The sequence below is a fragment of the Mobula hypostoma genome, chromosome 12 (assembly GCF_963921235.1).
Source record: "Mobula hypostoma chromosome 12, sMobHyp1.1, whole genome shotgun sequence".
Taxonomy (NCBI): Eukaryota; Metazoa; Chordata; class Chondrichthyes; order Myliobatiformes; family Myliobatidae; genus Mobula; species Mobula hypostoma.
The window spans coordinates 74,125,020-74,140,879 of NC_086108.1; the positions used below are offsets into that span (position 1 = coordinate 74,125,020).

The window sequence follows — 15,860 nt, forward strand, 5'->3', positions numbered from 1 at the left end:
TTGCAGCGGGACTCTGCAGGGGAGGAGGCGGGGTTTGATCACAGGACAGAGGGCTCCGAGTTGCAGGTGGGCACGAGTGATAGATCGGGGGAGGCCTCGCCAGACGGACTGGAAGTATCCCCAGTAGTGTCGGAACCTGAAGAGTTAGATGATGGAGTGCGGAGGTCTCAGAGAATTAGGAGGCCACTGGATAGGTTGGCCTACGTAGCACCAAGGGAACAGAGTGCGACCCCTACTGTGCTGTGGAGCTATGTCACTGCCTTTTACACCTGGATTGGGCTTTGTGTTTTGCAGGAAGGGTTGGCAAATTATCTCAACGTCATGAGGACATGACTAAATTTGGTGGGGGGGGAGTGTAACATGCTGTAGGGTTTCACTGCTGTGTAACATGCTGTAATGTTTCACTGATAATGTAATGGTATCTCTGTAGGAGCAATGTTTGAGTTATGACTAGAGATAGCGGGGTTTGGAATGCTGTTGTTCTTTCTTGTGAGCTGAAAGAGAGATTTTCACGGTCTTTTGCCAGGGAGAGATGAGGAGAGAAGACGCGAATGGAGGGTGTGGGTAGACCGCTGGACAGGGTGGAGTTAGAGCGAGGATCTGAAGGGCAGCGATGATCGGAGGAGGGCGTTGGTGGACGATCGGCTTATCAGTGAGCTCCAACATTGAGCAATAGACTGTTTAATAAGATTGGGCCCTTTTTTCCCTTTTTCGTTTCTTTACTAACCATATAGTCAAAGTAAGAATTATAAAGCTTAATCATTTAATCACATGTTGTGTACTGTTTGTTATTCTGGGTACTGCTTTGTAACAGGGGACACATTGTGCAGCGCCCACCCAAACGAGATTTCTTAAGTGTGGCCAGGCCGGGAGCTATCACCCCCTATCTTAAGCTGCAAGTCGAAGCAAGAGTTACATCAGTAATGGGGCAGTGAAGTTATCCCCTTTGGTTCAAGAGCCCGATGGTTGAGGTGTAATAACCGTTCTTGAACCTGGTGGTATAGGTTCTGAGGCTCCTGTACCTTCTTCCTAATGCCAGCAGCAAGAAGAGAGTATGACCTGGGTGGTGGGGGTCCTTGATAATAGATGTTTCTTTCCTGCAACAACGCTCCATGTCGATATGCTCAATGGTGGGGAGGGTTTTACCCATGATGGACTGAGTCATATCCACTCCATTTGTAGGATTTTCCATTCAAGGGCATTGGTATTTCCATACCAGGCTGCGATGCAGCCAGTCAATATACTTTCCACTGCACATCTATAGAAGTTTGTCAAAGTTTTAGATGTCATGCCAAATCTTCATAAACTCCAAAGGAAGTAGAGGTGTTGTTGTGTTTTCTTCGTAATTGAGTAAGAGGTTGTGGAACCATTCAACCAAATTTTCAATCTCCTTCTTATTTGCTGATTCGTCACCACTTCTGATTCGGCCTTTGACAGTGGTGTTGTCAGTAAACTTGAATATGGCATTGGAGTTGTGCTTAGCCACACAGTCATAAGTGAAAGCGAATAGAGCAGGGGACTAAGTACACAGCCTTGTGGTACATCAATGCTGATGGAGATTGTGGAGGAGATGTTGTTGCCAATGCAATCTGACTGGGGTGTGTAAGTGAAGAAATCCAGGATCCAATTGCACAAGGAGGTACTGAGACCAAGGTCTTGAAGCTTATTGACTAGTTATTATTCCAAATACTTTTTTAATCAAACCAGATTATTAAACAAATGTAAATTCAATGGTGGAACTTGAATTTGGATAACTCATAGTCCAATCTTCTGGATTATCAATCCAGTAATTTAAACACAGCACCACCACTATCATTCAGTTTTGCCCATAATGATGTGAAATAGCACTGCAAATTAAGCTGTTCTGAAAAGACCCAGACCGATAAAAGGCTAGTAACATTTGCTCTGAAAAAAATGTCGTGGATTGATGGTATAAAAGAAGAGAAAATGTAAATGCTTATCCCTGATGTTCAAAACCATTACCATCATTTGAATTTGGCAAATCCCAATTTAATAGCACTGTGTAAACACAAGAGATTCTGCAGATACCGGAAATCCAGTGTAACACACATAAAATGCTGAAGGAACTCAACTGGTCAGACAGCTTCTATGGAAAGTATGGAAAGGACTGAAACCCTTCATCAAAACTGAGCTGATGAAGGGTCTCAGGCTGAAACATTGACTGTTTATTCCCTTCCAGTAGCACTGCGCCAGTCTCTTCACCTGAATTAATGCAATGGCTCAAAAACGCAGATCACCAACATCTTCTCAAGGAGAATTATGGATAGGGGATAAATGCTAGTAAAGCACAGATCCCAAAAATAAATAAAAATGAGCAGGGCGGTGTGTCATGAATAGTTCTATGGGTAGCATTAATGACTCTAAGGCATACAATTTGGGTTAAGCTTCAAGAATTAGAATCAGGTTTATTATCACTGGCATGTACGTTGGAATACAGAATAAAAAAGTATAAATTACAAGAAGATGTATACAGAAACAAGAACGATAAATTAAATAGGTAGTGCAAAAAAAGTTGAAAAAATACCGAGGAAGTGTTCATGGGTTCATTGTTGATTCAGAAATCTGATGGTAGAAGGGAAGAAGCTCTTCCTGAAATGCTAAGTCTTTGACTTGAGGCTCCTGTATCTCCTCCTTGATGGTAGCAATGAGAAAAGGGTAAGTCCTGGGTGATGGGAGTCCTAAATGACGGATGCTGCCATTTTGACGTATTGCCTTTGGAAGGTATTTTGGATGCTGGGGAGGCTCGTGCTCATGATGGAGCAGGCGGAGTTGACATTTTTCTGCCACTTTTTCTGATCCTGTGCAGTGGCCCCTCCATACCGGACGGTAATGCAACCAGTTAAAATGACTCTCCACGGTCCATCTGTAGAAATCTGCGAGTGTCTTTGGTGGCGTACCAAATCTCCTCAAACAGACCTCTCAGGATGAAAATTTAAACTGACGCTTCAGTGCTTCATGGACACAAGCGGTACTGCAGATGCTGGAAATTTAGAGCAATGCACACAAAGTGCTGGAGAAGGTCAGCAGGTCAGTTCTTCCCCCTTCCTTTCTGGTCCTGATGAAGGGTTTCGGCCCGAAACATCGACTGTTTATTCCTATCAATACATGCTGCCTGACCTACTAAGCTTCTTCAGCACTTTGTGTGTATTAGTTCAGTGCATTCTGCAGGATAGATTATTGCAGATAATATCTTTGGATGAGGCTTCACTTTCCCGCTCAGGTCGAATAGAGGTATTATCCTTTGGATCATTAATTCATCAATCAACGTCACTGAAAGCAATTATCTGTTCATTATTACACTGTTCTGTTTTTATAAGAGCTTGCTATGCTCCAACTGGTTGCCTTGTTTATGACTTTCCATAGATGTCTTTACTTAGAACTGGATGAGCTGCAAAGAACGTGCCACTGGGCATTGGGGGCTCTCTCAATAAACATAAGGCATGCTATAATCAAGCACTTGCACATGTCTGTGTGAAAATGCCTCAAAAAGAAAAGCCAAATTTAAGTTTGTGTTTCAGAACATTTCAATGGCTACAAAATAGTATGTATATTATCCTGAAATAGTCATACATGTTTCATGTAAATCTAAGTCTTTCCTTTTGTTGTCCTATATAGCTTCAATACTCTTGCTTGTTCGGATAGAATCAATACTGTCTGTTTTTTTAGATGCTGGGACTATATAAAAGGAGAGTTCTGTTTTATTTTCTTTTAAAATTCCACATTGTCCTAATGTAAAAGGCAACCATTAAAATAACATTTAATCACCTGCAGACAAGAAAAGGTAACACATATCTTTGCTTACACATTTTTTCCTGCAATATTCTTCCATTGATTTTACTGTACACTGACAATTATCAAGGTACTATTGATTGTATTAGCTGACCTTGTTTTAGTTGGACCCTGATGGACCTTTTGGATAAGGGTTGCCTTTGTTTACCTACTCTGTTTGTCAGTGTTTCACAATTGGATCCTTATCTACAATGAAGTTAATAAAGTATTTCTGAAACTACAATTTTCACTTATTTTATAAATTGCATCTGAAAGAATCTCATCAAAAACAAAGACTGTGGATACTCGAAATCTGAAATAAAAATGGAAAATTCTGGAACTTTTCAAAATCTAAAGTAAATTTATTATCAAAGTATATTTGTGTAACCATATACTGCCCCGAATTTCATTTCCTTGCAGGCATTCATAGTAGAATGGAGAAACACCATACAGTTAATGAAGATCTACACACAAAGTCTTACAAACAATCGATGTGCAAAAGAAGATAAAGTGTGCAAATAAAAAAATGTAAGTAAATTAATGACACTAATAACATGAGTTGTCGAGTCTTGAAAGTGAGTCCATAGGTTGTGGAATCAGTTCATTGTTGAGGTGAGTGAAGTTATCCACTCTAGTTCAGGAGCCTGATGGTTGAGGGGTAATAACTGTTCCTGAACCTGGTGGTGTGGGATCTGAGGCTCCTGTGCCTCCTTCTCAACGGCAGCAGTGAGAAGAGAGCATGGCCTGGATGGTGGGGTCCTTAACGAAGGATACTTTCTTGTGGCTTTTCTCTTTGTGGATGTGCTCAATAGAAGAGACGGCTTTGCTCGTGATGGACTGGGCTGTATCCACCACTTTTTGTAGGCTTTTCCATGTTTGGACATTCGTGTTTCAATACCAGGCAGAGAAACAGATACATGGAGGAACTCAGCAGGTCAGGCAGCATCTATGGAGATGAACAAAGAATCGGCGTTTCAGGCCAGGACCTTTCTTCAGGACTGGAAAGGAAGGGGGAAGGTGTAAGAATAAAAAGCTGAAGAGAGGGGAAGGAGGATAGCTAGAAGGTGATAGATGAAGCCAGGTAGATAGGAAAGATAAATAGCTGGAGAGGAAGGTATCTGATAGGAGAGGAGAGTGGAGGATACAACTGGTCAGGATACCCTCCAGTGTACACCTATATAAGTTTGATAAAGTTTTAGATCTCTAAGAAAGTAGAGCCTCTGCCGTGCCTTCTTTGTGATGGCATTTATGTGGTGGTCCCAGCACAGTTTCACTGATATGATAACACCAAGGAATTTAAAGTTATTAAAAACTTCTCCACCTTCATCCCCGAACAAGAACTGGCTCATGGACCTCCTGTTTCTTCCTCCTGTAGTCAATAATCATGTCTTTGATTTTGATGACATTGAGTGAAGGGCTGTTGTTGTGGCACCATTCAACTCGATTTTCAACCTCCCTCCTATATGCCAATTCCTCACCACCTTTGACACTGCCAACAACATGGCATTGGAGTGATACTTAGCCACACAATCATAACTATAAAATGAGTAGAGCAGGGGGCTAAGCACACAGCCCTGTGGTGCACTTGTGCTGAAGCTGATTGTAGAGAAGATGTTGTCGCAAATCTGTACTGACTGGGGTTTACAAATGAAGAAATTGAGGATCAACTTGCACAAGGAGATATCAAGGCATCAGCCTTGGAACTTAGTGATTAGTTTTGAGGGGACAATAGTGTTGAGTGCTGAGCTGCGGTCAATAAAGAGTATCCTGATGCATACATCTTTATTGTCCAGATTTGCGAGAGCTGAGTGAAGAGCCAAGAAATGGCATTTGTTGTTGACCTGTTGAGATGGTAGGCACATATTCATCAGGTTCCAAGCAGGTCTGGAGTGCTACGTTTCTAGCTGATGATTTTTCATCAGAAGATATCAACTGGAACATGAGCAAGAGAAAGTCTGCCGATGCTGGAAATCCAAGCAACACTCACAAAATGCTGGGGGAACTCAGCAGGCCAAGCAGCATCTATGGAAAAGAAGTACAGTCAATGTTTTGGGCCAAGACCCTTCTCTCTGCCTGAAGAGTCGACTGTACTCTTTTCCATAGATGCTGTCTGGCTTGCAGATTTCCTCCAGCATTTTGTGTGTGTCAGCTGGAACATGACTAGGTCCAGGAGCACAAGATATTTGAGACAGAATTAAGTAGCAACTGAAAATGCACATCAGGTGCTCAGAGTTTATAAGGCTCATTTTGTCAGAATTAGAGAACACAAAACAGGCCCTTTGGCCCACCAGGTTTATGCTGACCTACAGTTTTTATTAATCCTCCTGTAATACAATTTTGTTCTTCCCACATTCCCCTCAATGAACCCAGATTCAACCATTTGCATGCAGAATGGAGGAAGTTTACGGTGGTTATTTAAATAAGCAATCCACAAGTTTTTGAGATGTTGTCAAGAAAGAGAGAACAAGGAGCCATGAGGCAGCAGGTTAGCCAGCTTCACAACTGTGCCACCTTCAAGTTTAAAATGGAAAATCCAGTTCGACCATCCTTCATCCCACCATCCTTCATCCCACCATCCTGCCAAATGAAGCTGCCCAGGTAGATGAATCCACTGGTGCGGGGTAAGTCAATGCCATTTGTCTTGACGGGAGGAGGAGGCTTTACCTTGAGGGTCATGGTCTCAGTCTTTCTTTGTCTGATTCTGAGTCCAACCTGATCACCAAAAGTACACAGGCAATGAGTTTTCTCTTGCATGTGCAGGTATGTATGCGAGGTCATCCACAAAGTCAATGTCTTCTAAAGTAGAGAATAGAGTCCAACTCATGCCTCTCTGCTTATCTTTCATTGTTTGCCTCACAATCGAGTCAATCACCAGGTTAGATAATATCGCCAACATCACACAGCCTTGCCTGACTCCAGTCTTGACTTCAAAGCTCAAATTGCAATCCCCAACTATGCAGGTGAAATTAGCATAGAAACCCTGGATAAGCTGGACAATTTTGGGAAGGATTCCATATGATATAAGAATTTGACAGAGGCTGTCCCTGTGAATGCTATCAAAGCCATTTCAAAGTCCATGAAGTTCTCTGCCACTCTGTGCACTGGTCTATGATATTATTCAGCGTGATGATCTGGACAAACACAGCCTCTGATTCTGCTGAAATCAGCTTGCTCCTTCCTGCAGCACACGTCAACAGCATCTGTGCTGTACTCTTTGTGCTTAACACAATCCTTAAAATACATGTTTGAAGATACTGCTGGTTAACAAAATATTTGGTTCAAATACATTAAAAACTTGCATACTGTTACTAGAGTATCACATGATAACTTGGTGTAATAAGTGAACACCTTTTTAAACATTATCTCTTAAAAGAATTTTAAAGATTAGCCTAAAATTTGCAGAAATTTATTTTGTGACAATGCAAACCAACAATGTTTCTAAGTGTTATTCAAGAGGTAGTGTTGGTGAACATTTCAGTATTGCCTGCAAAGGCAATATCTTAAGATCTGGTTCTGACAACTGAATACCAAATTTGTGATTCTATACATCTGATGATTGATAATGAGTGTCTTGTTGCCCATCCTCTCACATTTATGGGAATGCAAAAATTGATGTTGTTGGTCTTTGGGGAGTTCACAGATAAAGTACATTTTCTCCACACAACTTAACTGTGTACACTAGGAGGTACACTGGAGTAGTTGTGAGTAACATTTCTAACTGAGTTTTCTCTTCCTAATGCATGCTAAGTGAATCCTGCTAATACACCTCTGAGCAGAGACCACCTGAGATAATCTGTTTTAAGGAATCTATTCTTATGTTTGAGAGCTGAATGCAAGAAATACTTTATACTGTTTTGCTTTGCCGTGGATGATACTGTAGATCACTATAATAGGCTAATTCAGCATTATTTTGAAGCAAATTAAATAGCCAATGAGAAACGAGTTCCAATTTTGCTGAGTCATTGGGTTTAATGGCTTACAGTTTGCTTCAAAATTTGACTGCTCCAACCAAACCAGCAGAACAAGGTTTGAGCCTTGCTGATATTGTCAAAGTAATGCAGAAACATTTAGAACAGAAGCCATTGTTGATTGCAGAATGCTTTAGGTTTCATAAGTGGAATCAGAAGGAAGGGGTGACCGTTTCAGTGTAGGTGGCTAAATTGAAGAAGTTGTCTGGGCATTGTCAGTTTGACAATGGTCTTAATGATACAATGAGAAATTGTTTAGTCTGTGGAATCTTACAAGAAAATATTCAAAAACAATTCCTAACTGAGGCACAACTTACATTCAAATGAGCAGTTGAAATTGCTGTTTCAATGGAAAGTGCAGACAGAGTTGCAATTGTGTTGCAGTCAGGAATGAAAGAGAGCATGAAAAAATTGCAATATCTGAACTGAAAGCAGCCTGGCTGAACAAATTGTTACCGTTGGGGCAGGGACTCACATTCACCAAACAAATGCATGCTAAAACGTGAAAGTTGCAGAAAATGCAATGGAACAGGACACAGACAAAGAGAATTTTGGGCAGACAAAAATAAATGGACTACTCAAAGATGAGAAAAAGCTAAAAATTCAAGTTGCAGTTCAAAAAGAGCACTAATCTGTACACTGTTGATGAAAAAACTGATCATGATAAAAATGACAGAGGACTGCATATCCTTGAGATTTACAGTGTGAAAATTAATAAGACAAACAATATGGCTTACACCAGAAGTGAACAGCAAATTAATTGAAATGGAATTGGACATCGGTTCAGCTGTTTCAGTCATTCCAGAAAATGAGTTTGAACAGTATTTCAAAAATACTAAACTGAAGCCTGAAGATATCCAACTAAAATCTTAGACTGGAGAACAGATAACTCCCGTGAGAATGATATCCCAAAAGTGTAAGAAAGCCTACATAGTGATTAAATCTTTAGACCTGAATGGGAAAATTTAAAGTGTACTATGCTGTGATGTTTGTGTATAGTAATTGTATTATGTAGTATACTGTGAGATGCAGTCTCTCTTGAGTTGGAGTTTAAAGCTAAGCAGGGAGGAGTTATGTATTTAGTACTTCAGTAGTATTTCGGGAATCTTGTATATATGTATATATTGTTTGATAAAGCTAAGCAGGGAGGAGTTATGTATTTAGTACTTCAGTAGTATTTCGGGAATCTTGTATATATGTATATATTGTTTGATAAAGCATACTTGTTTGTTTAAATAATTTATTATAATCTACATGTAAAAACATGTGAATTGCATATATCATCATGCTACCACGTGATACATGCATGTCTCGCTTGAAGTAAACACAATGTTAGACTCCTATATCTTCCTTTCAATTGAAGTTACAAAACTTAACAGAGAATATGCTTAAATGTTGGTAAATTTTTCATCAAGGTCCTTTGCATGAGTAGTTCTCTCCTCACTCCTGAGGAACCAAAATGAAGTAGTGGCTTTAGTCCATCAACTTCTGAATGATAGTGAAAATGTTACCATTAAGCCACTTTTCATATCAACTAGAAAAATGGAACAATGCCTTGCATTTATATAGGGCTTTTGGCAAGCAAAATGATCTGTATGCATAAAATAATTTTTGAAGTGTGGAAACTTCTCTATGATTAGAAGAGCAGAAGTCAATTTACATTCAACCACTTTCCACAAACATCAATATAATAATGGCCACATAAACAGTTTATTATTGGTGTTGATTAAAAGGTTAATGTTTACCCAGTACTGCTGTTAACTCCTCTTCAGTGACCCAAATGGTACTTTCTATTAGCAGGGCAGTTGCTATATAAATCATCTGAAATATGGCACTCCTGATAGCACATTTTCTCTAACCTGTACTAAACTGTCTGTTTGATCTTTGTACTTAAGCTCCTGAAAAAGGAATTGGGCCCAGAATTGTCTGTGTCACATGCTAGAATTCACCAAACATGTCTCAGATAATATCTGATTACCTAACTGTGCATTTAAATTTGGAAGGGAGGAGACGTGTTGCAAAATAACTCAGATTGCTGAACTCTGATCGACTAAAAATCTTATATGAATGTTTGACAGATCAAAAGGGTTGAAAGTCAATTTGAACATGGCTTTAAGACATTGCAGTATATTTTATGACATGGAATTGAGTTTCTCATCAAACATTGAGAAAATTTCTCATACATTTGAATTAAGCAAGAGACAAACTGTTTATCTACTTCAAATAAAGTGGTGAACTATTTATCCCCAACTCTTACTCAATACTTGTAATGATGACATTAGCATTTCAGATTATCCAAAGTCCAGAAGGTACATTTATGGTCAATGGCAACCACTTCAGCAAATCATCCAATGAGAGAGCGAACAAATTATACAACTCATCCATTATAAAAGTGACTGACACATGACAAAGAGGAGTTTCCAATTCTTTCGTCACACCAACAGGTAATAGATTGGCGATGGTAACAATCATTTGTAGTTTGTTATAGTTGCATTATATTTATTCAGAGTAGACTGAATAATATACGATTGTATATTGACAGAGGATAGAAGCCTTCTGAACAGTTACTGTCTGAACTTAAAAATGATATGAGAAACAAGGAAAAAATAAAAAGGGGAAAAGACTTTCAAAATTTAGATTATTAATACTTGAAAATGAGATTTAATTTATGAAGGTTTAATCATTTGGTTTTTAAATAGTCAGATTGTCTCTTTTTCCTCATTTTGGCATGGTTCTCTGTAAGTAAGTAATTTATATTTCTTGCCTGCTGTTTACTCTGTGTGCTATTTTGTTTCATGTTTGCAATCACTCTTTCTTTGTTCAGCCCCTCTGTATTTACTCTAATCCGTTTGTTTCTCTGTGACATTATTTCTTCTGCAAATATTGCATTTTTTCCTGAATGCTGGAAATATATAGATCCTTGTGTGAAAAAAAATTAGCCATGTGAATTTTTGTACTGTTTCTCATTTTACTAATACCTACTCTCCAATGCAAACATTTGTTAATGGCTATTTTCTCTCAGCCAACCACATCGGAAAAGGGATCTTTTATTTCTCAAACTGTACATCTGGAATTTTTTTAAAAAGTCAAATAATTTTGTTCAATTTCCTTTCAATTCATAAAATACCAGACTTATTTTTTATTGACACACTAGAGGAACTGCGGAAGCTGGAAATCTTCAGCAATACGGACAAAATGCTGATAAAGGGTCTTGGCCTGAAACATTGGTTGTTCATTTCCCGCCAGAGATGCTGCCTGACTTGCTGAGTTCCTCCGGCATTTTGTGTGTGTTGTTTTTGATTGTCACTGCATTATTCCTTGTTAAGTGTTGGTGTCCTCTACTGAGATAACACCAGGATACAAGTGTTTAGAACCCTTTTCTTAACTGGAGACTGTGTCGTTCAGATTTAATGATCCTATTTACAAGTGATCCAATTTGAAGCCACCATTCCCTTCAATGCCATCACATCAAAGATGCAGTGCATTCAAGCTACAAAATGTATTGTAGACTCCAATGAAAAGTCATAGCTGAAAAATTATCTTGTCTCTACAGATGGTGCCTGACTGGTTGAGTACTTACAACATTTTCTGTTTTTATTTTTAAATTTGAACAGGGAAGATTATGTGAAATGAATCCAGTATCTGAGTTTGTAGTCATCAATTTTTGTTCATTGGTGTAAACTAAGCGTGGAAACAGGATACTCTTAAGTGATTAAGAAATTAAAATTCATTGCAAAATGAATCTACTGTGTGAAGTCACTTTGAACAAACAATAAATAAACAAAATAACTAATAATAATACAGGTCGATGTCTATTCTGCTATCTTTTGCAGGTTTGAAGCCAATGATCAGAATGATAACTTTGCTGGGTATCTGTATTGCAATATTGTCACTGTCAAATAGTTGCAATGGAGGAAATTGTCTGAAAGGAAGATATCACAAGTCAACATCTGCTCCTGAGCCAGGAATGAGGGAGTGCAGACGTTTCTCTCAGTGTAAGTTGGTGTGCAAGTAATAGATAAAATGTTGTAAAGTCATGTCATTAATCACAAAAAAGGGGAAACCAGGTCAAAATTCATATTACAAGTTATGTATTGAAGAAAACTACCCATAAATCCTACACATCTACCATGTCCAATCTAGTTCCTATACATCTGTTTTCATGCCTCCCCTCCTGGTAAGAAAAAGGATCTTCATCTTTAATCCCACCAGCTTTTGCAAGCAACAAATTACCCTTCTGGCTGTCATAACGGGGGCACTGGGAGTGGACCCAAATGCAAGACACAGACACTGAAGTACAAGGAACAGGACTTGACTAGAGAGCTGGAATAAGAACACAGACTTGGGCTAAGACATTGGCTAGGCAAGCAGGACCAGGACAAGGAACTGGGAACTAGGAGCCTGGGCTTAGACTCCGAACCAGAGACTGGACAAAGATCCAGAACCTGGGTCTTGACTCGGGCTTGGACTCCAGAACTAGGCAAAGACATGACGTGGTCTTGGGAGACAGGACTAGGCGAGAATACAGGACAGAACACGAGACTCCTGGGCAGAACGCAGGACCAGAACTGATGAGGACACGAAACTCAGTCTTGGTCTTGGCAGAACAGGAACACAGGGACTTGGTCTTGGGAGAACTGGAACATAGAACACAGAGTCAGGACCCCTCCTAGGCAGCAGGACGTAGGGCCGGGACTCATGCACAGAACCCCAAGAGACAGATCTCCACTCAAGGTAGCAGCAAACAGCCAGACCTACCTAGCGAAGGTGTGGACACAGAGACAGTTCCCAATTCAAGGTAGCAGCAAACGGCTGGACCTTCTTAGCAAAGGCGTGGCCACAGAGACAGTTCCCAACTCAAGGTAGTGGCAAATGGCCGGACCTACCTAGCAAAGGCGAGGACGCAAAGAGACAGTTTCAAACAACAAAAGACTGTTCCTTATCTAGACACAGCAAGGCTCTGGTCTTGCTCCGGTGGTAGAGCTTGACAGCGATACAGGCGAGGACACAGGGGAGGTTGCAGGCAAGGCTTCAGGGGGAAGGGGAAGGGGAAGGGGAAGGGAACAGTCCAGCAAATGAAGTTGAACCCAGGAGCTATTTATGTAGCCAGACCAAAATGAGTATCAGGTGTCTCAATTAGAGCACCCAACAGAACAAGGGAAAACCGTAAAACCTGGAATAAGGAACCATAGACCAGACCATGAACTGGAATGTGCACTTCATGAACCAGACCATGACACTGGCATGTTCAATGAGATTGCACTATCAAATATCTTCTGCTCCCTTCTCCTTTCAACATCTCAAATGGACCATTTCCTTCACAGCTCTCTGGTTCACTTTTATATTTCTATCAACAGCTCTCCTCTCTTGGCACTTCGCCAGATAACTGAAGAAAATGGCAACACCTAATCTTTTCCCACCATCCATTCACCCAAACTGTTCTTGCGGAAGAAGCTGCAATTCACTTGCATTTCTTCTGATAAAGTGTATTACATTAGGAGCTCATGATTGAAGAAACCAAAACACAGAGTTGCATTACCACATTTCAAAGCACTTGTGTACAGACTGCAACAGCAACCCTGAGCTTCATATTGCCCATCTCTTCAATTCTCTCATCCATTCCCACAATGACCCATCTATTTGTGGCATCCTCCAATGAGGCGCAATATAAGCTTGAGGAAGAGAACCTCAACTTCTGGACATGTTGCAGCATGCCAGACTCGATACCAAATTTAAAATTTATTGGTAACTTAGTTTTTCTGGCCAATACGGCTGTAAGATCATACATCTGTATTATAAAACTCAGTTTTCTCTCTTCAGAGATAGCACATAATCTACTGGACATTTCCAAAATTCTAAGTTCAAAGTAAGTTTAAAGTTCGAAGCACATATGTGTCACTGTATACAACCCTGAGATTTATTTTCTTGTGGGCGTACTCAATAGAATCAATGAAAGACTGCCAAACTTGGGTATTCAACCAGACAGCAGAAGACAACAAACTGTGCAAATACAAAAAGAAAGAAAGAATTAATTAATTAATTAATTAATTAATTGATAGATAGATAGATAGATAAATAAATAAATAAATAGGCAAGCAAGCAAGCAGTAAGTATCAAGAATATGAGATGAAGAGTCCTTAAAGGTGAGTCCATAGGTTGTGGAAACATTTCAATGATGGGGCATTTGAAGTTGAATGAAGTCATTCTCTTTCATTCAAGAGCCTGATGGCTGAGGGGTAATAACTGTCCCTGAACCTGTTAGTGAGAGTCCTGAGGCTCCTGTACCTTCTTCCTGATGGCAGCAGTGAGAAGAGAGCATGGCTTGGGTGGCAGGGGTCCCTGATGATTAATGCTGCTTTCCTGCGACAATGCTGCGTGTAAATGTACTCAGTAATGGGGAGGGCTTTACTCGTGATGGACTGCGCTATATCCACTACTCTTTGTAGAATTTTCCGTTCAAGGATATTGGTGTTTCCATTCCAGGCTGTTATGCATCCAGTTAATATACTCTCCACTGTTAAAGTCTTAGATGTCATACCGAATCTTTGTAAACTCCTAAGGAAGTAGAGGCACTTCCATGCTTTCTTCATAATTGCACATATATGCTGGGCCCAGGACAGGTCATCTGAAGTGATAACAGCGAGGAATTTAAAGTTGCTGACCCTCTCCACTTCTGATCCTCCAATGAAAACTGGTTCATGGGCTCTGGTTTCCTTCTCCTAAAATCAACAATCAGCTCCTTAGTCCTGCTGACATTGAGTAAGAGGTTGTTGTTGTGGCACCAATCAGCCACATCTTCAATATCCCTCCTGTATGCTGAATCATCACCACCTTTGAGTTGGGCAATGACAGTGGTGTCGTCGGCAAACTTGAATATGGCATTGGAGCTGCACTTAACCACACAGTCAGAAGTGTAAAACTAGTAGAGCAGGAGGATAAGCACCCAGTCTTGAGGTGCTCCTTCTGGCTTCAGGTTTCTGCAAAGCTCCTATCTACATTTCTCAACTGTAACTTGTCAATTTGTTTTTCTCTTTCACTTTATGTCGCTTTAATAATCTGTTGGCCTGTTAGCACTTCAAGCAGCAGGATCTCAGCAATTCTGGAATATCATCCCTTCAGGGGTATTTCATAGAACCAGAAAGGTTTATAGCTCAGGTAACAGGCTTTTTCTTGACCCAACAAGTCCAGACTGAACATGGTGCTCAATCATCTCGTATCAATTTCCTTCATCTGAGCCTTCCCCTTTGTCTACCTGTCCAATGATATTATTATACCGGCCTCCACCACTTCCTCTGGCAGCTCATTCCATATACTTACCACCACCTGAATGAAAACATTACCACTCAGGACCCTTTTAAATATTTACCCCCTCATCCTAAGTCTATGTCCCCTAGTTTCTCTACCATGGGGAAAAGATTGTCACCATCTGGCTTCTCTCATAATTACTCATTCCAAGAAGCAACCTTCTGCCACCATCCCCTTTTGCCTACCTGTGAGCTAATTTTGAACCCACCTAACCATCTCTCCCTGGATTCCATGGGATCTAACCATCCATACCAGCCTGCCATGCAAGACCTTGCTAAATTCCAAACAGACATCCTCCACTGCTTTACCCTCTTCTACCTTGAGGTTAAAATAAAACTCTAAAAGGCTCATCAAGTGTGACTTCATATGGATAAAGACATGCCGACTTCTCTTAAGCAGACTGCCTATCTGAATGCTGATAGATCGTGTCTCTCAGAATTCCCTTGGTAGCCTCCTCACTCCTGCTATCAGGCTGACAAGGTTGTAGTTCCCTGGCTTGACCTTATTACCCATTTTAAACAGTGGAACAACATTTGGGGACTTCACCCCAGTGGCTAACTTTGAAGGAAGCATCTCCACAAGGGGTTCTGCAATTTCCTCTCTAACCTGCCACAAATTCCGAGGATGTACCTGGTCAGGCACTGGGATTTACCCTTTTTAATGTGCTGTAAGGCTGTAACTACCTTCTCCTTGATGATATCTAATTTCCTTTAACATCCATCTCTCCTCCCAACCTTTCTGGAATTGAGCTTGCTTGCTCATTTCTCTTTCCACGAAAGGGTCAAGAACCCAAAAATA

The 15,860-nt window shown here is 40.4% G+C and overlaps 1 protein-coding gene across 2 annotated transcripts in view; it reads left to right on the forward strand.

Moving 5' to 3' along the window:
- Positions 1–10,072: 10,072 nt before the first annotated feature.
- Positions 10,073–15,860, forward strand: part of LOC134354917 (riboflavin-binding protein-like) — a 35,988-nt gene continuing 30,200 nt past the window's right edge. The window contains exons 1-2 of one of the 2 annotated variants that reach the window (XM_063064399.1): positions 10,073–10,201; positions 11,591–11,752. In XM_063064399.1, the coding sequence (XP_062920469.1) occupies positions 11,602–11,752 (151 nt within the window). In that variant the 5' untranslated portion in view covers positions 10,073–10,201; positions 11,591–11,601. Of the gene's footprint in view, positions 10,202–10,470; positions 10,496–11,590; positions 11,753–15,860 lie in introns of those variants that run through there. The other variant, XM_063064398.1, reaches the window with a different exon arrangement.